At 42.4% G+C, this 25,751-nt stretch overlaps 1 protein-coding gene across 1 annotated transcript in view; it reads right to left on the bottom strand.

The window, feature by feature from the left end:
* Positions 1-25,751, bottom strand: part of LOC120021232 (metabotropic glutamate receptor 2-like) — a 62,899-nt gene that overhangs the window by 7,377 nt on the left and 29,771 nt on the right. The window contains exons 2-3 of the mRNA XM_038964905.1: positions 20,709-21,549; positions 11,755-12,818 (exon numbers count right to left, since the gene is read on the bottom strand). Coding sequence (XP_038820833.1) covers positions 11,755-12,818; positions 20,709-21,549 — 1,905 coding nt within the window. The remainder of the gene's footprint in view (positions 1-11,754; positions 12,819-20,708; positions 21,550-25,751) is intronic.

Below are 25,751 nucleotides of genomic sequence, written 5' to 3'. Positions count from 1 at the left end.
GTGACGTCACCAGGGCGCGACTTAGCGTTTAATAAAACCACTGGAGACCTTTTGTTTGAGGCAGAACTTACTCAGAAACATGCGTGCTATGTTCCTGTTTGTCAACTTCTGTCTGCAATTGCATTAATAAAGGTTTTTGAATGATTTAATTAAAGATATTGTCATAATGCTAATTTCACCAATGAACCAATGATTGACAAAGAAGGACGTAAGGAACGAACCCTAACATTTGGCGAGCTTGCCAGGAGTGAGTGTCACCGCGGTTGGTAGAGATTCCACACCACGTTGCCAGAGCTCAAAATTAAATAAGGTAAGCAGACACCCGTTTAATCTAAGTCTGTAATTAAATGGCATTTACTGGTGTGGTTTCTCTCTAACAAGTAAGTGGCACCTCACTCAATCTAAATTATAGACATACACTTTGAATATGACACAGTCGGATTTTAGTTTGGAGAAATTATGTAACGGACTATTGGTGAAATGCATGATGTCAATATATGATGAATGAATTGAATGTTTGAAGAGGTGATTCAGTGATAATCATCCATTATATATTGGGAGGTAATGCAGTGATCATTACTTTTAGTTTTGAAGAGGTGATTCCGTGATAATCATTTATTATATATTGGGAGGTAATGCAGCGATCATTACTTTTGGTTTTGAAGAGGTGATTCCGTGATAATCATTTCTTATATATTGGGAGGTAATGCAGCGATCATTACTTTTGGTTTTGAAGAGGTGATTCCGTGATAATCATCTATTATATATTGAGTAGTAATGCAGCGATCATTACTTTTGGTTTTGCAGAGGTGATTCAGTGTTAATCATCTATTTTATTTTGAGTAGTAAAGACTAGTTATTTTTATTTTTGTAGAGGTACCCAGCGAATGAGTTGAGTTGGTTATGAATAGTGGTAATTTTGTGTGAAATTTACCAAGTGAGTGAATTGAGTTGTTAATGTATAGTCCGTTATATGTTTCATTGTTTGTTTGTCTGTGGAATATGGCGGGAGTTATTAGGTAATGGCCCAATGGTGGAATAAAAAGTTAGGAGTAGGATAGAAATTATTTGAATAAAAGTTATTTGATAATGACACTTTTCTACCATGGAACAGTATTGGGAACATTTTTATAAAAGTTATTTTGTGATCCTACACCAGGGAGCACTGGTGTAAAACATCTAACTATTACTCTACACTCTTGAGATAAAACATTAGAAATTGGATTTTACCATGAGGTTGTCTCTGAGGCCCGTGTGTGAAATATATTTGAGTATAAGTAGAACCATTTACTATAGCCTGTTTCAAGTGAGAGTAGAATTACGATTACAGTATCACCCACTGTTATTTACAACACACTGAATGAAGATAGACAATAAGTTATATAGGCATATTCCTACATACTACACCCACTTTAGGATAACCTTATAGAAAAACACATTACACGCAGACAATCTAAATAAAAAGCCGGAGCATCATGGCACAGTCAAATCAGAATGAGGAGATGGGAGCAATGAAGCCTGTCACACCTGTTGAATATATGCAAAATAAGTTTCCTGCTGTGGAATTTACAGACACTTTTAAGAAATGGCATGTCTGGACTGAGATGGCAGGAGAAAATAGATATCCAATAGCTGGTTCATTCAACAAGACTAGGTTGGATTTAGTCAAGGAGATCATTCAGACAAGAAAAATGGACAAAAAGAAGATGATAAAAAAGAGTTTTGTATCAGAAACTGTGATTGAAATTATGTTGCTGGAAGGACAGATCTTCATGAACAAGGCTACCGGGACCAAACTAAAACTAGAGAGAACAATAGAATGCGGAAAGAAAGAACTGAGTCAAGACAGAGACAGAACAGGAGTACTCCCCACTGCCCCGCCGCCGTATAACAATCAACCCAAAGGTACCCGGGGTGAATATACACAGATCTACCCTCTTATACCACTGACAGAAGAAAATGGAGAAGCAACCACAATTATCCTCAAAGGAACTCTGATGAAGGAGGTGGATGACACAACAGCAGCAGCAAGCAGTATAAGAAAAATGACATTGGATGAAAAAAGGAGGAACAGTTCCTGGAGGGAGATTCCCTCATCACCCCATCTCACTCCACAAAAAGGAACAGACTGGCAGACCATAGACATATGGCCGCCAGTAGAAAACAAACTAACTACTAAAGAAATAAAAGAAAAATACAAAGTGTTACCATCCATGAGTGACCTATTCAGAGACAGGGAAGAAAGACAGAAAGAAGAAGGAAGACTGGCAAATAATAAGTTATATACATTACGAAAACAGAAGAGAAAGTTGATAGAAGATCTACAAATGCTAATTGATGATAAGATTAAAGAGACAATGGACACAGATGATATAGAGGAAAGTCAAAAGCTGAAATGTGAGGTCAGACAAGCCAAAGATATGGTAAGACGCTACCAGAGGGAGGTAGAAGAGTGTGAAGAATAACTGAGAGATTTAGGGAGAGATGGAAAGGGAGAGACATTTTCCATGCCCTTGGTGTATCGTACGGGTCCAGGGGGACAGGTGACTCAGGAATACAAGGCTTGGAGTTTTGGAGACCTGGAAACAGCAGTGAAAGGCATGCCCAGGATCTCGAAAGGAGCGGATGGGTGGATACAGACTTTTGAGCATTTACACGGGCACAACGGAAACCTGTGCCTGGGGGACCTCAAGGCGCTATTGGCGAGGATGATGACACCAGGGCAATTGGAAACGCTGTTGTTGAGAGCCCGCATCGATGATGCTCCACCTGAAACCGTATTGAGTGAAGTCCGAGCACCCCTGTGGAGGACTCTAAGATATGAATACCCCACTGTAAGAGATATGACCAGACTAAGCCATGTGGCCCTCGACGAAAACACAGATTTCACAGAATGGCTTGAAAAGTTTAAAACAATATGGAATGAGGAACTCGGAGAAAGATATGACCAGAATGACACTGGAGAACGCATGTTCTATGATTATACTGAAAAAAATTGCCCTGAACCCATCAGAAAAAAGGTTGAAGATGAAATAGGATGGGACAGAAAGACTGGGGGAGAGAAAGAAGAGTATCTCAGACACTGGTTCAGGAACTGGAAGAAACAAAAGTATGATGAGAAATCGAGGAAAGGAGGACTAGACACTGCACTGAAGAAGGCCCAGCTTGCACAGATCGAGAAAGGAAGTGGTGGGTTTACTCACAATGTGATGGCTGCTCAAATTGTTCCTACAGGCTCATCACAACCACAACCTGCAGCCCCCCCCAGTCACATCTGACACCCGTGAATCTGGTGACTGTAGGGTCTGTGCCTTTCCCCATTCAGCCTTATGATGACACAAAAACATGGTATGGCAGAGGATATGGGCCCGCCAGAGCCCCTCGTGACTGGACAAACACTCAATGCTGGGCCTGTGGGAAATTGGGGCATTTAAGTTCACAGTGTTGGGGAAATGGAAGAGGAAGAGGTTATAGCAGGGGCAGAGGAAACTTTGGGCCTGGCAGAGGGAGAGGAACTTTTGATTATGCACATCCTGGAGCGTATAACCCACCATGGCAACAATATGCTCCTCAGCAACAGTACCACTCCCCCGGAGATGAAAATGCTCCCCAGGGGCCACATATGCAATATGGACAAGGAGGACAAGTTAATGACGGAGGACAAACATGGTCAATGGGAAATCATAACACCAATGGTTCTTATTTTCCTCAGAATTAAAAACAAAGGTGCCCAACTCCCCTGCTCCAGTATCCCCAGTATGATTTCAAAGATGGAAGAGAAGAGCCAATGGTTACTCAACATTACTGGACATGACCTACCATTCCTAATAGACACGGGAGCTCACTGTTCCTGTGCATGTAAAACTGGACAAGTTGTTGGAGAGCTTCCCTGAGCAAATCATCAGTAACAATAACAGGGACATCTGGACAGCCCAGGAATGTGTACCGGACAAAGACTTGTTTGAAGAACCTCTGCTTGACTCTGACATGATGCTGTTCGTTGATGGATCTGCCTATATAGATCAAAGCACAGGGTAGAAACATGTAGGATAAGCTGTAGTAGATGTGGGAGGTGATATTGAGGTTATACGGCCCCTACCAGACCATTGATCAGCGCAACAGGCAGATTTATTAGCTCTGACCACAGCTTGTGAATTGGGGGAAGGGAAGCCTTTACTGGCTACTCTGACTCAGCATATGTTATTGGGGTTTGTTTGTTATGGTGTAGGATTTGGAGAGCAGGAATTTACTAATTCCACAGGCACACCTGTTAAAAACAGACCTTTTGTTGAACAGTTGTTTGAAGCTATGTGAAAACCTAACACATTGGCTATTGTTAAGGTGGAGGCATACACAGGTTGGTGTGATAATGATAGGTTAAGTAACAGCATAGCTGATGAGGCCGCCTAATTGCTGTTTCCTTTTGTCATGCATTTAATTTTTTTAGTTGGTTGTATCATTTGAAACTACTGATCTTAAGAAATAGTAGCAGGCTGATATTCTAAATCACCAGGTGTGGAGGGTGAGAAGGTGTGCTCTCTGTCCTAGGTCTGGCTTATGGCTACATCATTTGTCTGGTATGTCCTGTTTACCATCAACCATAGTTTTATTATTTTCCGATTGGCTCATGGAGTGAGCCATTCGTCAAAAGGGGGATATGAGAGGAGAATGGAGGAGGAGGAGAATGTTTGAAAATTTAAATTTGACCCAAAATTTGAATCGGCACGTAAAGCAGTTCATTTATCGTTGTGCAACATGTTTGTTATATAATATAGACAAGGGAACTCCACTGCAACCAGGGAAGTTCCTCACTCCAAAAGGATATTTTGTCCACATAGCTATGGATTTTATAGACATGATAGAGCGAAAAGAAAGAGATACTGCCTGGTGATAATTGACAGGTTTACCAGGTGGGTGGAACCATCCAACTGTATTGCGCGAACAGTTGCAAAATTGCTAGTTAGGGAAATTATACTCAGGTTCGGAGTGCCTGAGGTTTGTCTGCAGACAATGGGATCCATCTCATAGGAGATGTGGTTACCCAAATGGCCAAAATGATGGGTGTTGACCAGAAGTTTGTGTCCATCTATCAACCGTGGAGTAACGAGAGTTACTGAGGGCTAATAAGAAAATTAAATGTTCCCTTGTCAAACTATGCTATTCCACAGGAATGACATGGGTAGAGGGATTACCTCTTGTCCTCATGAAAGTACACAATATGAAATGTTAACAAGACGACCAATGAACACCCCAGGGGTGAGACCTATGACTGACCGACAGATAGACATAACTGAGATATGGTGTGACCATCTTGAGTACATGAAGGAACTAACTTCTGTTGTAAGTTTTCTCCACTTTTACACTAGGAAAGCAGCAGAACCAATCCCAGGTGAAGACCCTGACGAGCTACCCATAAACGTTGGAGAATGGGTGAAACTCAGGGTCCAAAAGCGAAAATGGAACCAACCACGACAGATGGGTCTGTTCCAGCCCTGCGGGTAGAGGAGAGGTCCGGCTGGCATCATCTCTCCCACTGCAAGCATCTCCCAGAGTGGGAGCCATGGATGAGCGACTGCAGGGAGGGAGATCCAGGGACCCAAGAACATCTGAAGGAGGAAGAAGGTCCGAGCCAAAGGACAGGAGCAGAAAGCCGAGACAAAAGGCCAGAAGAACCGACAGAGGGTTTAGCTACAGAACCTGAAGAATCATTAGATGTCGAGGAAATCATCATATACACACACATTATGGTTGTGAAACAAGAAAATCTCAACCATGGAAATACACATGCAGGGTATTTGTTGCTCTCCAAATCTACCCGTTCCCTTTGTGGACGGGGATGTGGAGAATAATAAATGGGTGAAAATAGTGATGTACATAGAATTACAGGGGAGGGGGAATACATCTGGCACACAGGTAATGATTTTCCATAAACCCACCTCCACAGCATTTCTGTGTGGAACCCAGGCAGTACCAATTGGAAAGAATGATTTTGGGTGTAGATTACTCCATTTTATGAAAAGGAACAATACAAGGGCTTGACAAAGAAAAAGCAATTATACTATTCTGATGTTGGTCAAAGGGGGAAGGAAGCAGCATGAGAAGTTGTAGTAATAAGTAAATGGATTAATAATTTGACATACTCCATGCAGGTCCTTACTAATTTGATAAAACAGGGTTTTACTCAGTTGTCACTAAATGTGCAGAATTTGAAGGCAGTAGTGACCAGAAGACAGAGGGGCCTACAGGTCCCTTGGAATAAACGATGAGGATTACTGTGTCATGTTGCTTCCTGACTCCTCTGACATGACAGTTATTATTAATGACCTGGCTAAATTAGGAGGTACTCTGTGAAAAGCTGAAAATACCATCTTTAACCAAATTGGACACTGGTTTAATGGTGTATTTGGAAACGTGATGGGTAGGGTAATGATGTTCCTGTTTGCCATGATTGTTTCGCTCCTGGTAGGACTACTGTGTTTTGCTTTTGATTTATGTATAATAAAATGCTTGGCTAGAAAGACTGTTGAACATTTGGGGATTATGGGACACATGTTTGTTGGGGTAGTCACAAGAAGGGAGCAAACTTACCTAATGTGGTAGAGGGAAGATATGAGAGATACTAGAGCTTGTCATAAATATGTGGGTCAACTGAAAGATTATAGTGATAGGAGAAACTATGATAAAGGGGATTTTAGTGTGTTAGATTTACAGCAACAGATGACCGGTGTAAATATTTCCAGGATAGAGGAAGGCATGGGAGCACTTTTTAAATTAATGTGAGTATGCAGTGATAAGGATACAGGTTTACAGGTTTTGACAAAATTGGTGACTGGTTTAATGCTAAATTTGGAAATGTGGTGGGAAAAGATATGTTTTCTTTGTTTATTCCTATACTGGTGGGAGGTTTGGTGATCTGATACAAATCGTGCTGAAGGTGATACTGATGCATTTCTAATTTCTCTTAATCCCATTGTTTATTTAACTCTGTGGTTCTTCCCAGGACCAAAGAGGAATGGGAGTATAGCCAGATTCACCCACCTCCACCAGCATTCCAGGAACCCCAGGAATTGTTTCACCCTTTAGAAGGCCATCCCTGGGATCAAATGGATCGGGGGATTTGCCTAATCTATTTGATTTCAGAGGAGAATGTTATGATTAAAGCTGTGAGACTAATTAGTCTCAAAGGGGGAAATGTTAGGATTTACCTAGGGGTCATGATTGGGGCTGTACAAATGTTTGGTGTATTAGAATAATTGATTATGCTTATGTTATATTAATAGAAGGGGAGGGGTTAAAAGACCCCTCCCTCCTTACATTTATAGGGTTTTAGACTACTGATTAACAATAGATATAGTCATTGTAGAAGTTTAGTATTGTTCTACATTTGTATTTTAGTTCTCTCTCTCTCTGCCTCATTATAAAGAGGCCCTTAGACAGAACTCTGCAGGGGAGTGAAGGAGATAAGACTAGGTAAACATTCCACAATGGGTCAACTTTGGGGGAAGGGGACATTTACTGCTAAGTGTTTAGCTAACAATAAGGACCTGTTTATACAGCTTTGTAGGCATGGTTTTGGTCCCAGGAGTAGAGGATGATGATTTAGGCAGTGACGTCACCAGGGCGCGACTTAGCGTTTAATAAAACCACTGGAGACCTTTTGTTTGAGGCAGAACTTACTCAGAAACATGCGTGCTATGTTCCTGTTTGTCAACTTCTGTCTGCAATTGCATTAATAAAGGTTTTTGAATGATTTAATTAAAGATATTGTCATAATGCTAATTTCACCAATGAACCAATGATTGACAAAGAAGGACGTAAGGAACGAACCCTAACAAATTTAAGTATGCTCTCTCTAATTCTCTCTTTCTTTCTTTCTCTCTCTCGGAGGACCTGAGCCCTAGGACCATGCCTCAGGACTACCTGGCATTATGACTCCTTGCTGTCCCCAGTCCACCTGGCCATGCTGCTGCTCCAGTTTCAACTGTTCTGCCTGCGGCTATGGAACCCTGACCTGTTCACCGGACGTGCTACCTGTCCGAGACCTGCTGTTTTCAACTCTCTAGAGACAGCAGGAGCGGTAGAGATACTCTTAATGATCGGCTATGAAAATCTAACTGACATTTACTCCTGAGTTGCTGACTTGTTACACCCTCGACAACTACTGTGATTATTATTATTTGACCCTGCTGGTCATTTATGAACATTTGAACATCTTGGCCATGTTCTGTTATAATCTCCACCCGGCACAGCCAGAAGAGGACTGGCCACCCCTCATAGCCTGGTTCCTCTCTAGGTTTCTTCCTAGGTTTTGGCCTTTCTAGGGAATTTTTCCTAGCCACCGTGCTTCTACACCTGCATTGCTTGCTGTTTGGGGTTTTAGGCTGGGTTTCTGTACAGCACTTTGAGATATCAGCTGATGTAAGAAGGGCTATATAAATAAATGTGATTTGATTTTATTTGTAGCAGATAGAACACAGCACAGTGACACAGTGGCTTGCGAAAGTATTCACCCCCTTGGCATTTTTCATATTTTGTTGCCTTACAACCTTGAGTTAAAATTGACTTTTGGGGGGTTTGTATCATTTGATTTACACAACATGCCTACCACTTTGAAGATGTAAAATATGTTTTTATTGTGAAACAAACAAGAAATAAGACAAAAAACTGAAAACTTGAGTGTGCATAACTATCCCCCCCCCCCCCCTCTGGGATTTTTGCCCATTCTTCAAGTTGGATGGGTTCCGCTGGTGTACAGCAATCTTTAAGTCATACCACAGATTCTCAATTGGATTAAGGGCTGAGCTTTGACTAGGCCATTCCAAGACATTTAAATGTTTCCCCTTAAACCACTCGAGTGTTGCTTTAGCAGTATGCTTAGGGTCATTGTACTGCTGGAAGGTGAACCTCTGTCCCAGTCTCAAATCTCTGGAAGACTGGAACAGGTTTACCTCAAGAATTTCCCTGTATTCAGCGCCATCCATCAATCCTTCTATTCTGACCAGTTTTCCCAGTCCCTGCCAATGATAAACATCCCCACAGCATAATTGATGCTGCCACCACCATGCTTCACTGTGGGGATGGTGTTCTCGGGGTGATGAGAGGTGTTGGGTTTGCGCCAGACATAGCGTTTTTCTTGATGGCCATAAATATATTTGGATATATAAAATATAAATACATTTTAGTCTCATCTGACCCAGAGTACCTTCTTCCATATGTTTGGGGAGTCTCCCACATGCCTTTTGGCGAATACCAAACGTGAATGCTTATTTTTTTCTTAAAGCAATGTTTTTTTTCTGGCCACTCTTTCGTAAAGCCCAGCTCTGGGGAGTGAACTGCCTAAAGTGGTCCTATGGACAGATACTCCAATCTCTGCTGTGGAGCTTTGCAGCTCCTTCAGGATTATCTTTGGTCTCGTTGTTGCCTCTGATTAATGCCCTTCTTGCCTGGTCCATGAGTTTTGGTGGGCGGCCCTCTCTTGGCAGGTTTGTTGTGGTGCCATATTCTTTAACATTTTTTATAATGGATTTAATGGTGCCTCGTGGGATATTCAAAGTTTCAGATATTTTTTATAACCCAACCCTGATCTGTACTTCTCCACAACTTTGTCCCTGACCTGTTTAGAGAGCTCCTTGGTCTTCATGGTGCCGTTCGCTTGGTGGTGCCCCTTGTTAAGTGGTGTTGCAGACTCTGGGGCCTTTCGGAACAGCTGTATATATACTGAGATCATGTGACACTTAGATTGCACACAGGTGGACTTTATTCAACTAATTATGTGACTTCTGAAGGTAATTGGTTGCACCAGATCTTATTTAGGGGCTTCATAGCAAAGGGGGTGAATGCACATGCACTCACCACTTTTCCCATTTTTGTTTTTTAGAATTCTTTGAAACAAGTTTTTTTTTCATTTCACTTCACCAATTTGGACTATTTTGTGTATGTCCATTACATGAAATCCAAATAAAAATCCATTTAAATTACAGGTTGTAATACAACAAAATAAGAAAAATGCCAAGGGGGATGAATACTTTTGCAAGGCACTGTATATCCCTCACAGCAGACAAAACAAATCACATGAGCCACTGTTTCAGTTCAGTTGCACCAGAGATAATCAGAGTGGTCAGATTAGATATCTGTGTTGATCTGACACTCTGTTCTGTCCGTGTCCCACTCTTTCCCCTCCCCCTTCTGCCATGAGGTAGGGTCCCTCTGAAGCCCTGGGAGACATACCATAATCCCAGCGCACGGGACACAGCTGGGACTCAACGTCCTGCTCTTTCACACTCCATTTCACACAACTACGCACAGGGATGTTCTGTCCCACCTCCAGACCTCATGCTCTCCAGCCTGTCCATCTGTGTCTGCAGAGGTATAGGGTCACCAGGGGACCTATCTCTGCCTCTCTCCCCGGCTCCAGTCCACAGAGGGATCCCAGAGGGAACCAACCACGACAGAGCTCAGTATGTCTTTCTGGAACTCTCTCTCTCTCCGTCATCAGATCTTTAAGTTTAAGACTTAACATTTCAAGTATGATTAGGTCACTTGGCCACAGAAATATTTTTCTAGCTGTTATGCTTTTTGCTCTGCTGTCCACACACCACATACACACTTGTGTAAAGTATACACATACAATATTTACGCAATGTTGGAGAGCATTACTTAATAAATCCATTGACTAATCATTTGCTCTATGCTAATTGTCATTCAGTAGCTGATTTCAAGTGTGTTTTCAGTCCAAATCCATCCCACCTATTAAAACATATATGATATGATCTCCTCTGAGCCTTTGTTCTCATCTGGAACAGATTTCTCAGCCACATGAAAAGAGAGCTGCTGCTTTTATCAAAGTTAAAGAGAAGTGTTCAAAGGGATTTGATATCTCTCATCTCAACTCGCAGGTGCTTTAGAAAAGATTCAATGCGCCAAACTCACATTCCCTGACTTATGACTATTAGGACACAGGAAAAACACAAGTAGAATTAACAACAAAGGGATCCATTTTGTGTGTCTTCAACCTCTTGTAAAGTAGACATATGTTAGGCAGTGTGTTGATGTTGTGGTGTTATTCTTTGGAAAAGCAGTGATTATTTATACCAGAATAACAAACTCTCTGGGCTCTATTCAGACTTGAGATAAGTTGACTTAACAAGGACTTGAGTCATTTATGTTTTACTTAAATCCATATTTTATTGACGTAGCCCTTTTACACTCATACCTGTATACGGGTTTAACTGACAGACATTCTGAACTTGAGCACCGTGCATGACAAGAAGTTGCCCCCATCCCGCCCGGTAATTGGGCAACTTTTGCAAATGTTTTGTTTTCTGAGTGAGGGAAATGTTGTAAATTAAGATGACTCAATGTATTTTGAAAGATGAGATATTGAGGATTACAATAAATACAGCTTTGATGTCATACAAACAAGCCAAACACCCGTGAGTCCAAATGTGAACTTCACATCTCCAAATCATAAAACCCATGTAATATCAGTGTCAACATTTATGATCACTGTGTTTGATGTGCAGTTACAAGATAACAGGACGTCATACCCCGGGTTGTTCTGGACAGAATGAACAGATGTTCCTATTAACTCCAAACTGTTCCCTTTCAATTGCTACCATACTTATGTATTTTCATATTTATTCTGTAAGAAACATTTCAATTTGGCCCTATCCATATATGCCAATTCCCATGAGTGTAAAGGGTTAAAACTACATATCTCAAGTCTGAATCTGGCCCACCGAGTTGGTAACTCACCCTGTAGTCGCTGGCCGTGACGTAGAAGATGGGCTGGAAGGCCAGCCAGATGATACAGGTGGTGTACATGGTGAACCCAATGAACTTGGCCTCGTTGAAGTTCTCTGGACACTTCCTGGTCTTAAAGGCGTACACGGTGCAGAGGATGATGAGGATGCAGTTGTAGGTGAGGGACATGAGCATGCTGGAGTCTTTGCTGTTGCACTTGAGGGTAACTATGTCCCTCCTCTCTGGGCTCACCTCCTTCCTGACCCCCGGGGTCTCCACCAGGAGCCAGACCACCACCACCACCAGTTGGCAAGAGATCAGACCCCCGCAGATGGCCACCTGGGAGGCAGGGCTGATGAACCTCGGCCGCTGGGCTCCATCCTTCACTCCGCTGAAGATGCGTGCGATGCGGTTGGTCTTGGTGAGGAGCGCTGAGTAGCACACAGCAAAGGAGGTGCCCAGGCCAAGTCGACGTAGGGTACACACAGCCATGGAGGGCTTGGCGATATAGATGAAGGTCATGCTGTAGCACATCAGAACACCCAGCAGGAGAATGTAGGACACTTCCCGCCCACTGGCCTTCACCACGGGGGTGTCGTTGTGCTTGAGGAAGAGGCCGATGATGAAGAGTGTACACATCATGCCCAGGCAGGAGATGGTAACCGGGCCTATAGCCCAGGCATCCTCCCAGCGGATGTACTCCTCAGGCAGGTTGTAGCAGCCCGTCAAGTTGGCCAGGGGCCATTCGCCAAACTTGCAGTCGGCGCAGGTGAACTCATCCATCAGGTACTGGTAGGACTGGCAAGGGATGCAGATCCAGCAGCACACGTCTCCAGGCTGCATGCTTTTCACCTCGTTCTTCCTGCAGGGGTCGCTACACTGGGAGGTGGGTACAGCATGACCCTCCCAGGGGATCTGGCTGGTGTTGAAGGTCAGACTCTGGGCCCAGTAACCCACCTTATGGTAGACGTAGCGCCCGTCCTCTTGGTGGTAGTGGAATATGTTGTAGCGGCCCAGGCTGTCTCCAAAGGCATCGAACCTCACCATGTTCTCTGTGTCTGCTGGACGGAATGGAGCTGAAAGGTGTGAAAGAGAAGACCATGGACATGTTATGATAGTTGAAAGTCAAATACGCAAATGAATGTCTATCCATAACAATACAATATATGATCAACCCTCTGAACTCTGACTAAGATTGCTATTTTGAATTAATTGTGTTTTTCTTTCCTAGCATTATGTGTACAATGAACCAAGGATCTTGGCGTCGACATGTTCTGATGGAATGAGCTTGTTTCTGCTTCATCACTTCACCTCTCTGTATCTCCCCTCTGACATTCCATTCCTTCCACATGGGATTGAACAGTAGCTGATGCATCGGGGACACAGGTGCAAACCCAGCATTTACATAATTGAAGCCAGAAGGTTGACTCTGTTTTCTTTGCACTTGAATGTGAATGCGATTCAGAAGTCTGTTTTACTATTCAGGTGCCAGAAACTATGGGTTTACAGCAGATTATACCATGGAATTGTTGAATACTCATTTCTTATTGGCTTGAAGGGCATTATTTCCCTATAACGCACAGCATATCGGCATGGTAGAATTCAATGGCTATAATTCATTCTTACATGTTTTGTGTGAGTTACTTTTTAAAACAAAAGTCGAATTCAAAACATTATTGGTATTGTTGAATTTGATTTTCATAATAGCAAGCTAGGACTAATGGTTGGTTAGCTAAACTAGCACATCTGTTTGTTTAGTTACCACAGCAACTACCGTCAGCTATCTAGTAACAAGGCTATATACAGGGGGTACTGGTACTGAGTCCATGTGCGGGGCTACAGGTTAGTCAAGGTAAATTGAGTAAATATGTACATGTACTGTATGTAGTTGTAAAGTGACTATGCATAGATAATAGATAATAAACAGTAGCAGCAGCAGCAGCATAAAAAAGGGGGGGGGGGGGGTCAATACAAATAGTCCGGGTAGCAATTTGATTAACTGTTTAAGCCTTTTGGACCTAGACTTGGCGCTCCGGTACCGCTTACCATGCGGTAGCAGAGAGAACAGTCTATGACTAGGGCGGCTGGAGTCTTTGGCAATTTTTAGGGCCTTCCTCTGACACCTCCTGTTATAGTGGTCCTGGATGGCAGGAAGCTTGGCCCCAGTGATGTAATGGGCCATACGCACTACCCTCTGTAGCGCCTTGTAGATGGAGGCCGAACAGTTGCCATACCAGGCGGTGATGCAACCAGTCGGGATGCTCTCAATGGTGCAGCTGTATAACTTTTTGAGGCTCTGAGGACCCATGACAAATCTTTTCAGTCTCCTGAGGGGGAATAGGTGTTGTCGTGCCCTCTTCACGACTGTCTTGGTGTGTTTGGACCATGACAGTTTGTTGGTGGAACTTGAAGCTCTCAACCTGCTCCACTACAGCTCTGTCGATGAGAATGGGGGCGTGCTTGGCGTTGAACACATTTCTACTCTAATTTCTAGAGGCAAATGTGTTAAATTATAAAACGGGTTGTTTGGATCCTGATTGGTTGATATGGGACAACAACTCCCGCAAAATACCATAATTCCACAGTCGCAGGCAGGAAATTAATGAACTTCATCTCCCTCTTGGAAAAAAGCGTCTACACATTTTTCCACACTACTATTTGGTTTGCAACAGTTGGGGGTTTTATAAACCTACCAGTCTGCCTCCTCTATGACCTGTGCAACAATGTATCATTTTACAAATGTGATCTCTCCCGTGCGAGTAGGCTAGCCAGCCTAAAATTGAACAATGATTCACCAGGGAAACCGGCGCGAGGCAGCATATGTAGGCCTATTGGATATTTATCAAATCCTTATTTATTGAAGTTATTGTCTCTCATCATCATTTAATCTGAGATAGATAGCTACATGCCAATTATATAGCAACGTCGAATGAATAGAATGATTAGAATGAACGACTGGGTCAAAACATGAGAAAATAACTAACGACCAGCCCGCTTGGGTAGCAACTTCAGAATGCAAAAGTTATCCGATGCGGGCCTGGAGGCAAGGGAAATAGCTGTGAGTGGCCATTGGTGTGAGAGCTCACTCAATAGTTATTGGCAGCCCCTAACATGGAGAACATAAAGTGCTGGCGCGCCATTTTAGCTGGCAACAATGTGAGAGGGAAGTCCCATTCTCCGCAAAAGACGAGGATATCACTGGCTGTCACTGACCAGTTCCAGGACCATGGAGAGTTCCTCTAATAGTGTGCCATCAACGGAAACTTCCCCATTAACATCACCAGCTAGGTTGGTTAGCTCGGACTCGCCAACCATAAATTGTTGCCTATGTAGGAATATTGGATATGTATTAAATCATTCTTTATTGAAGTTCTTGTCTCTCATCATCATTGCATCTCTGCTAGCTAGCTACATGCCAATGATTTGTTTAGCATAGCAACGTCGAATGAATAGAATGATTAAAACGAACGACTGGGTAAAAACATGAGAAAATACAGTATATCCATAAAAGTTATGCTGATTCATGATTTCGACTGGTTGAAAAAAGCTGCCAGCCTGTCTGTCTCATCCCGACTCCCGACACGTTCATTACCATAGGACAGCTAGAGATCAAATTTCAATATTGAAACAATGTTGCAAATGTTGGCGAGACAGACAGCAAGGTTATTCAAATCTCCACTGTTGAAAACCAAATGCTAGTCTAGAAGGGAGATAATGTCTAGATGCTTTTACTGAGTAGATCTAGTATATAAATTGCCTGGCTGGGCTGATGAGACAGTGGATTGTGCAGTCAGATGGAATAGAGTAAATAGGCATTTCAACGTCATAGATTTAGCCGGTGTTAACTTGTGGAATAGACACAACTTGTGGAATGAGGTTTTAACCAATCAGCATCCGGGATTAGACTCACCCGTTGTATAACACACGATAATCTCCAGGTTCAAGGGCGTTATTGTTAAATTATAGCCATGCTATAAAATGGATAATTAACTCGGGCTCCATGTGTTCTCTGGAAAATAATGCAACTCCTTGGAAGGTCAGTTCCACTCACCTAGCGCGTCATGGAATACACCTTCTAGTTGTTTATTATTTCCCTAGAACGCATAGCCTCTTGTTAATTATCCATTACTTCATCACCCTGGAATAAACAGTTACACTCACTTTGTACCATGTCAAAAAGATTGAAAATGAATCCATTCATAATGTCTAACTATGGGAAAACTATTTGCAAGCTATGTATAGAAATATCAATGCATTTATAGGATTTTTTTAGAACCATTCTTAGCTGAATAGACCCGTTTCTTTTAACTAGAGGAAACAGGGCTTTACTATGGATGAAGGATAATTTGTGACCCTGCTGTACTGCCTTCTCCCCACAGATGTCCATACACTTCAGGCCATTGGGCGATTGTAGTCTTGTAGTCCAATCTGATGTCTTCTGACAGCAAGATTCCCTGGGGATCCATCTAAAATCCATGAACGGCTGAGATGGATTGCTTGGGTAAAGCAACCCTCATGGACTTCAAACCACCCACCATTACTCATGCATGAAAATATTATTGCCTTTAGTCCATCAATACTTTAAGACTACTTACTCAGTCAATAGTTTAGTAGTTAGATAGTCAGAGCATTTGGCTTGGTGGTGTTGTTGTACAGATGTGTTGATGCTATAGGGTTTTACATAAATGATCTGATACACTTGCTAACTATCTCTGCTCACCACATGAATGAGAGTGTCGATGCCTGATGAAAGTGTTTATGTACAGTTATTCCTATTTGTGATATCCAGGTTCTGGGCCAAATCAATGTCCTCACACTCCAGGCAGATGAGATGTGTGGAAAAATGAGCCTCAGAGTGTGAGGCTGGACATGAATGTTTCATCTTTGCAAATTGAATCGTTGCACGCCGTTATCTTAAGCAGTATTATAAACAACAACTTGAATTAGTCATTGGGCTGTTCCTATGTTTAGGTAGGAATTGATACAATGGATCTAATTTGATGTAATCAAATTTGTCACCAAGCAGGGCACTCATGGGTAGATTATGATTGCAAGATATCATGCAGTGTAGTTTTAATTTTCAACATTATGTTGTGAGAGGATAATTGGAGAAAAGGATAATATAGATAAACCAAATGAAGTACTAAAAAACCGAGTTGAATATGGTCTATTTGTTCTCTGGCAATATTCTAAAGGGAAATCACATTTCTTAGGATATAGTTAGACTACGGAGGTCATGAAATGTTGTCAGCCGCTGGTGATTGTCATGCAAATCACTGCAGGTCTCACAGTAATTGACCTTTATTTAACATAAACACATTTAGCATCTCCGGCTTCCCCACTTAGCGGACCTTTGGAACATGTACAGTTTTAAAAAGTCTAATAAATACATTTAATATAGCCTACACTATCACAATAAATCCATGATTTATTTTAGGCAAGTCTAAAGAAACATGATATGAAGAAAATGTAGCCTATTTCAGAAGAACAGAATAGCATATTCTGAGCCATCCATATGTTAGGCCCTGATCTGGCTATGCCATATAGCTGTAGGCTACACTAGTTAATTTAGCAGGCGAGATTTGCTTATAATTCCCGTGGCATTATTTTATATTGTTTTATAGTAAGAACAATACAATTGAACTTTTGAGCTGAATAACATAGAAAGGATATTTTATCCAAACGATTTGAAGGAGTGTGCACATGCGGCTATTCTGTGTTGAGTGGTTAACAAAGAAACAGGTCCTCCTATATGCTTCATTTAGAGTTATTTATGCAGATTTAGTTGTGATACAAACGTTGGGCTATATGTTTTGATTTCTAATATATTCTAAGGCTGCATGATGGGACTCTAATGAAATTGAGTTGCATTAAAGGCAGGCTGCAGACACTTCATCAGTATCTCATTCACAATTTGGCAAGCACTGGATAATATTGTCACCCATCAGACTATTCTCAATTTGTTATCTGGTATTTGCGTATATCCTACTAATGCTGTATATGGGTGGAATATTTTTTTATTTAGAATGACCCACAAAATAACAGACGTCATCAGTAGCCTGCACTTGAATAGCGAATGGAGGTTACGTTTTAAATATGCCAGGTATGCTACACCATTCGTAAAGCAGATTAATGTGCATCATTTTAAGAATTTAGCAATAAATATAGCGGCACGAGAAAGCTGGGATACTCTTTTAAATAGTGTCCAGTCAAAACGCACACGATTGCGCAATAACTGGGCTTATAAGAACACGTTTCTCTAGGCTCTGTAGGCTATGGGCTCTGAGCTCTCCAAAACGTATAGGCCTATGGGCTCTCTAAAACATATAGGCCTATGGGCTATGGGCTCTCTAAAACATATAGGCCTATGGGCTCTGGGCTCTCTAAAACATATAGGCCTATGGGCTCTGGGCTCTCCAAAAACATATAGGCCTATGGGCTATGGGCTCTCTAAAACATATAGGCCTATGGGCTATGGGCTCTCTAAAACATATAGGCCTATGGGCTATGGGCTCTCTAAAACATATAGGCCTATGGGCTATGGGCTCTCTAAAACATATAGGCCTATGGGCTATGGGCTCTCTAAAACATATAGACCTATGGGCTATGGGCTCTCTAAAACATATAGGCCTATGGGCTATGGGCTCTCTAAAACATATAGGCCTATGGGCTATGGGCTCTCTAAAACATATAGGCCTATGGGCTATGGGCTCTCTAAAACATATAGGCCTATGGGCTATGGGCTCTCTAAACATATAGGCCTATGGCCTATGGGCTCTCTAAAACATATAGGCCTATGGGCTATGGGCTCTCTAAAACATATAGGCCTACGGGCTCTCTAAAACATATAGGCCTACGGGCTCTCTAAAACATATAGGCCTATGGGCTCTCTAAAACATATAGGCCTATGGGCTCTCTAAAACATATAGGCCTATGGGCTCTAAAACATATAGGCCTATGGGCTCTCTAAAACATATAGGCCTATGGGCTCTCTGAAACATATAGGCCTATGGGCTATGGGCCCTCTAAAACATATAGGCCTATGGGCTATGGGCTCTCTAAAACATATAGGCCTATGGGCTATGGGCTCTCTAAAACATATAGGCCTATGGGCTCTCTAAAACATATAGGCCTATGGGCTCTCTAAAACATATAGGCCTATGGGCTCTAAAACATATAGGCCTATGGGCTCTCTAAAACATATAGGCCTATGGGCTCTCTGAAACATATAGGCCTATGGGCTATGGGCTCTCTAAAACATATAGGCCTATGGGCTATGGGCTCTCTAAAACATATAGGCCTATGGGCTATGGGCTCTCTAAAACATATAGACCTATGGGCTATGGGCTCTCTAAAACATATAGGCCTATGGGCTATGGGCTCTCTAAACATATAGGCCTATGGCCTATGGGCTCTCTAAAACATATAGGCCTATGGGCTATGGGCTCTCTAAAACATATAGGCCTATGGGCTATGGGCTCTCTAAAACATATAGGCCTATGGGCTATGGGCTCTCTAAAACATATAGGCCTATGGCCTATGGGCTCTCTAAAACATATAGGCCTATGGGCTATGGGCTCTCTAAAACATATAGGCCTATGGGCTCTCTAAAGCATATAGGCCTACGGGCTCTCTAAAACATATAGGCCTACGGGCTCTCTAAAACATATAGGCCTACGGGCTCTCTAAAACATATAGGCCTATGGGCTCTCTAAAACATATAGGCCTATGGGCTCTCTAAAACATATAGGCCTATGGGCTCTAAAACATATAGGGCTATGGGCTCTCTAAAACATATAGGCCTATGGGCTCTCTAAAACATATAGGCCTATGGGCTCTCTGAAACATATAGGCCTATGGGCTCTCTAAAACATATAGGCTATGGGCTAGGCTACATGATACATGCGACTGATTTGAAAAAGTGCATACACTGTTCCTTGCCTTTTAGACTGCACACGCTGGGCATCATTCACAAGTGATAATATTCTCACCCATCAGACTATTCTCAATTTAATCTGGTCTTTACATATACTAAATTATATATGTGTGAAATTAGTTTTGATTTCGAAAGGCCATTATCATGCATCTGTCGGAACAAGAGTAGGGGAAAAAAGACATGTCATCCGTATGCATTTCAACAGCAAATGGAGGACGCTTTTCCGGTGGTTCATTTTCATGCCAGCCAGGTAGGCTACTCCAGTTGTAAAGCAAAGCAATGTGCTTAATTTTAGGAATGTTGTGAAATAAATATTTTAAGCCTATAGAAATATGATTGGAACCTCCTCTTTTTAATAGAGGCCATCAAAACTCAGTTTTCTCACGCAATTGCATAGCCTATAGAAATGTTGTACAACATGGGTTTATAGGAACACATTTCTTTCCATGCATCAACCAGCTATAAGGAGCTGGCTCTCACTGAGCAACAGGTGATCCTATTCCTCTCAAACTGTGAATGGCAGGGCTCTCATGAAGTGTTTGATTTGATTTTCGATTTAATTTGCATTGATGTCAGAGTGATTAGAGGGACAATAGAGTGCAGAGTATTGGCCTCACAGGAGGTTGGTGGCACCTTAATCGGGTAGGACAGGCTCCTGGTAATGGCTGGAGCGTCAAAAGTGGAATGGTACCAAATATAGCAAACGTATGCTTTCCATGTGTTTGACACCATTTTATTTGCACCGTTCCGGCCATTATTCTGAGCCATCCTTCCCTCAGCAGCCTGCTGCTGATTGGTAGGCTACTCATGACTATCAGCAGCATTAGAGCGCAGTTACCGTGGCATGACCCAATGGTCACGTGGAATTTGACTTGGAATTTGACTCGTGACTGCCGGTGTGGCGGTAATATGGTCACGGTAACAATCCTAGATATAGTATTTTTTTAGGATATAGAACATCTAATTTCTCTGTATACAGTATAGTCATGTAGCCTTGTCATAGCCATACACATCAATCTTCTTAACTCACCATCAAACTTGGTCTTGAGAATATACTCCCTGTAGAACCTCCTGCCGTTGCCTGGCTTCAGAGCGTCACAGACCTTGGTGGTGGAGTTGGGGCACAGTGTCTGCCTCATGTTGTGCAGGGCGTGAGCCATGGCATAGACAGCATTCACCACAAACATGATCTTCGACTCCGGCTCAAACAGGCCATCGCGCAGAGAGTGCTTCCCACAGCCCAGGTCATGGAGGCTACACTGGAAACGATTCTCCCAGAACTCCCTGAACCAGGGGTTACGTGTGTTGTTGTAGGGGTTCAGGCCTGTGAAGTACTCAGCAAACTGAAGGATGGGGTAGGAGGCCAGCTCAATGGTGAAGGCCCCATCTGCCACAGCCTCGCTGCCTCTCACCACGCTATCCTGTCTCCCCCAGCCGTCACTGGCCACCCAGATGAAGGACACGTTCATGCGGTTGGCGGCTACCAGCAGTTCCCGGGCGTCTTCACTGCGCGTGAAGAGGATGACCACCTTGGCGTTGGACTTCTGCTGTAGCGAGCGGATCACCTGGTCGTAGCTGTAGCGGTTCATCGAGCGGCTCACCTTAGCTGAGGTGGCGATGCAGATCTGGCTGGCGCGGGCTTCCTGCTGGAAGGCATCGATACCTGTCTCACCGTAGTCGCCCTCCGATGCCACGGTGGACACGTAGGTCCAATTGAAGTAGCGCAGGATCTCTGCCATGGCCTTGGCCTGATAGAAGTCAGGGGGCACCGTGCGGGCAAAGTAGTCGTAGCGGCTCTTGTCACTGAGCTTGGCGCTGGTGGAGGCGTAGCTGATCTGAGGAATCTGGAAAAGACGAAGGAGGTTGGCCACCTGGAGAGGGAGAGAGGTACCATGAGACCATGATCAAGATTTGAACAATACTGTAGGTATTTACTGTACCTAGACTTTACACCGGGGTTCCCCAACTAGCAGCCCACAGGCCAAATTTGGCTCATGGGTGGTTTTAGTTGGCCCCCAAGTTCTTGGAGCAAAACAAATAAAATCTTACATTTTGTATTTGTTGGACATAAAAGACTGTTAAAACACCACTAAATCAGCGGTCAATTTGCAGTCCACAAATCCTCTCAAGGACAAAATCACCCCCTGCTAAATCTAGTTGATGATGCCTGATTTACACCCTCATAATAGTACTGGTAAAGTTTAGTACTATAACTGTTATACATGTATTACAATTCACTACATTAATGGGAGTTCTGATATTTTATTGAATCAAAACAGATATTGCGTGTGGGTCATTTCTTTATAAATCATAATTTCACAAGTTGATGAAATGAGCCATATCAGATACAGAATACTGTAGTCTCACTAGCATTTTGGCCGACAGGGACAATCAGTCTCACTCCAATCTGTAGCCTCTCATCTCCCTCTGAGTCCCAGCAGTGTATTTCACAAATCTCCTTTCTGCTGATTGTGTGACAACATCCTGGGGTTGCCACGGGCTCCAGGGATGCCCACATAGCCTACTACCCAGATATGTCATATCTGATCTACCACACTGTCAACAACATCCACCAATAAAGCCATGCAATATCAGATGATTCATTGGCTTGATATGGAAACACACAATATGAACTACATTTAGATATAGATTCTTTATAGATTCCATTTCACTATAAAGAAATACACAGAAAAAGACAGACACAGAGAGACAGACAGAAGGGGAGTCTGGTCTGATTACGCCAAAGAATGCCACGCCACATGTATTCTCTTTTAATTCAGGGTCTCACTCTCATAGCATAACATCTTGAATTCCAGCAAACCTTTCCTTTAAATAAATGTGATAGCACATCATGAATTACGTAGGCATTCAATACTTTGTTTGACATTTAATTTGTGCAATTTTAACATACAAGTCAAGAATAAGAAAATATATGCGTAGGCGTTCTGAAATGATGTTGAAATAGTATGCACGGCCATAAATAGAAGATCAGGGTTATTTGACCAAGACCTCTATGAGATATCTAATTAATTCTGTATATCATAATAATTAACAATTATTAAACATTTTTGCTAGTTGAAAATGCAGCGCAAATGAAGCCAAACATTGGGAGATGTCAAGGGAAATCTGTTGTGATGTGCCTGAATGAGTCTTAATCACAGGAATCTTTATTACGTTTTCTGTTTTGCAGACGCTCTTATCCAGAGTGACTTACAGGAACAATTAGGGTTAAGTGCCTTGCTCAAGGGCACATTGGCATATTTTTCCCCTAGTCGGATCTGGGATTCAACCCAGCAACCTTTCGACTACTGCTCCAACGCTCTTAACCGCTAGGGTACCTGCCACCCTTATTATTCTCTGAGATCAGAGGGATGAATACCAGATGTGATTTCCTAACTGAGATATTTATTAAAATGAATGCATTAATATTATACGATAGCAAAATCAGAAGTAGCTGGAATTGAACCCAAGACCTCAATCGTCCAGATACAAACTAGTCATCCATCTAGACTCTAAACCTCAGAATGTCATATATGGTTATTTGTATTGCCACGGTATGCGTCACAGGAATTATTGCTACACTAGTGCAGTAATATGTAACTAAAATATCTTGTTCTTTAAACAAGAGAAGGTGGCAGTCAAATCATATTCAAAATAGTTCTTACGTTTTATGCATGTTGCCATAGAAACTGTTTAAAACATATGAGTAGTTGTCTGTTTAATATTTGAAAAGTGTGTTTCCCTGGAGGCTTCCTGCCTGGCCGACTAGAGATTCCCTGACTGGGAGCTCTAGTTATTATTGCCATGAAACATTCTCCAAAAACCTCTCCTTCCCTAACCCACCTCGACAGGCTTTTTAAACACATGTTCAGACAGCTAGCAGCAACCATTTTTTTCTCCTAGGAGAATTCGAGCACCAACTTAAGTGCCAACTGACAACAAGATTCAGAAAGTACAAAATCTAAGTCTAACTTTAATCTAAAAATAGAACTTCCTAGATTAGCACTACCAACAACCTTTACCCACTGGGCACAGAAGTCAATTCAATGTCTATTACAAGTTGGTTCAATGTAATTTCATTGAAATGACGTGGAAACAATGTTGATTCAACGTGTGTGTATCTAGTGGGTAGTTTGCTCAACTGTAATGCAACAATGATTTTAATTGGGATGCATGCAGTCCTGAAGTCATTGACAAGCACTGGCGTGTATTCATGGATGCCAAGGGAAGCCAGGCTTCCCCAAAAAATTGACAGAGAAAAAAAGTAAAATACATAAAATAATGTATCTTTCGCTTCTCACCTGAGAAAGCATCCGAGCGCGCGAAACAGCGCCCCTCTGTATGTGTAGGCCATCTATCTGATGTTGTCAGGTCCAAAGGAGTATGACATTGTTGCATTTTCTTTTTTTACATTTATTTAACTAGGCAAGTCATTTAAGAGCAAATTCTTCTTTACAATGACGGTCTACCCCGGCAAAACCCAGACGACTTTGGGCGCCGCCCTATGGGACTCCCAATCACGGCCGGATGTGATACAGCCTGATTTGAACCAGGGACTGTAGTGACACCTCTTGCACTGAGATGCAGCGCCTTAGATCGCTGCGCCATTCGGGAGCATTGAATGCAAGGGAAGGGAGAATTTGGCCTCCCTTGATACATTTTTTAAAATAATAATAGCCAATCACCGTTGAGCTACACTGATTGAGCTCAACTGTGAATGGTCCTGGCGCACCAAAAGAAAGTCAAGGGAAGCCAGTTTGGATTTGGCTTCACTCCAATCACATCGCATCGAGAGCATACGTCATTGACAGAAACTCGTTCTGCATCTCATTGTGTTGTTGTCCTCTGGTGGCTAACTAGCTAAAATTCACCCATTCCTAAATTAGCCATGGATGGAGATAGGGATTTGGACTTTTACTAAATTCTCTGTAATGGCCAATGATTAAAACGGCAATTATGATCCATCCATAAATTCATACATTGTGCCCCTGGCCTGAGAGGATGGAAGTTCAATATGTAGCTAGATGTAGAAGGCAAATGTTCACTAGCTAACCATGCCCTTGAAAGGAAATTAGGTTAGTGAGCAAGCATTTTAGCCAGGTAGCCTAGGACAACAAAAAATACAAGTGTGTACTGTATGACAGAGTGATGAAAGGTGAAAGAGAGGAGGATTCTCGTTTCTCTACAAGTAGGGTGAGTCAAAATGTTTTTTCTACTTGCATGAACATGCATACACACACACACACACACACACACACACACACACACACACACACACACACACACACACACACACACACACACACACACACAGAGAAATCAGAACCATGGACAGCCACATCATATTTACAGTTGAAGTCGGAAGTTTACATACACCTTAGCCAAATACATTTAAACTCAGTTTTTCACAATTCCTGACATTTAATCCTAGTAAAAATGCCCTGTCTTAGGTCAGTTAGGATCACCACTTTATTTAAGAATGTGAAATGTCAGAATAATAGTAGAGAGAATGATTTATTTCAGCTTTTATTTCTTTCATCACATCCCCAGTGGGTCAGAAGTTTACATACACTCAATTAGTATTTGGTAGCATTGCCTTTAAATTGTTTAACTTGGGTCAAACGTTTCAGGTAGCCTTCCACAAGCTTCCCACAATATGTTGGGTGAATTTTGGCCCATTCCTCCAGACAGAGCTAGTGTAACTGAGTCAGGTTTGTAGGCCTCCTTGCTCGCACAGGCTTTTTCAGTTCTGCCCACAAATTTTCTATAGGATTGAGGTCAGGGCTTTGTGATGGTCACTTCAATACCTTGACTTTGTTGTTCTTAAGCCATTTTGCCAAAACTTTGGAAATATGCTTGGCCTCATTGTCCATTTGGAAGACCCATTTGCGACCAAGCTTTAACTTCCTGACTGATGTCTTGATATGTTGCTTCAATATATCTACATAATTTTCCTTCCTCGTGATGCCATTAATTTTGTGAAGTGCACGAGTCCCTCCTGCAGCAAAGCACCCCCACAACATGATACTGCCACCCCTGTGCTTCACGATTGGGATGGTGTTCTTTGGCTTGC

This window comes from Salvelinus namaycush, chromosome 2, assembly GCF_016432855.1.
Source record: "Salvelinus namaycush isolate Seneca chromosome 2, SaNama_1.0, whole genome shotgun sequence".
NCBI classification, from domain to species: domain Eukaryota; kingdom Metazoa; phylum Chordata; class Actinopteri; order Salmoniformes; family Salmonidae; genus Salvelinus; species Salvelinus namaycush.
Note: the sequence above shows the minus strand (reverse complement) of the source record. Positions and strands in the feature narration are given on the sequence as shown.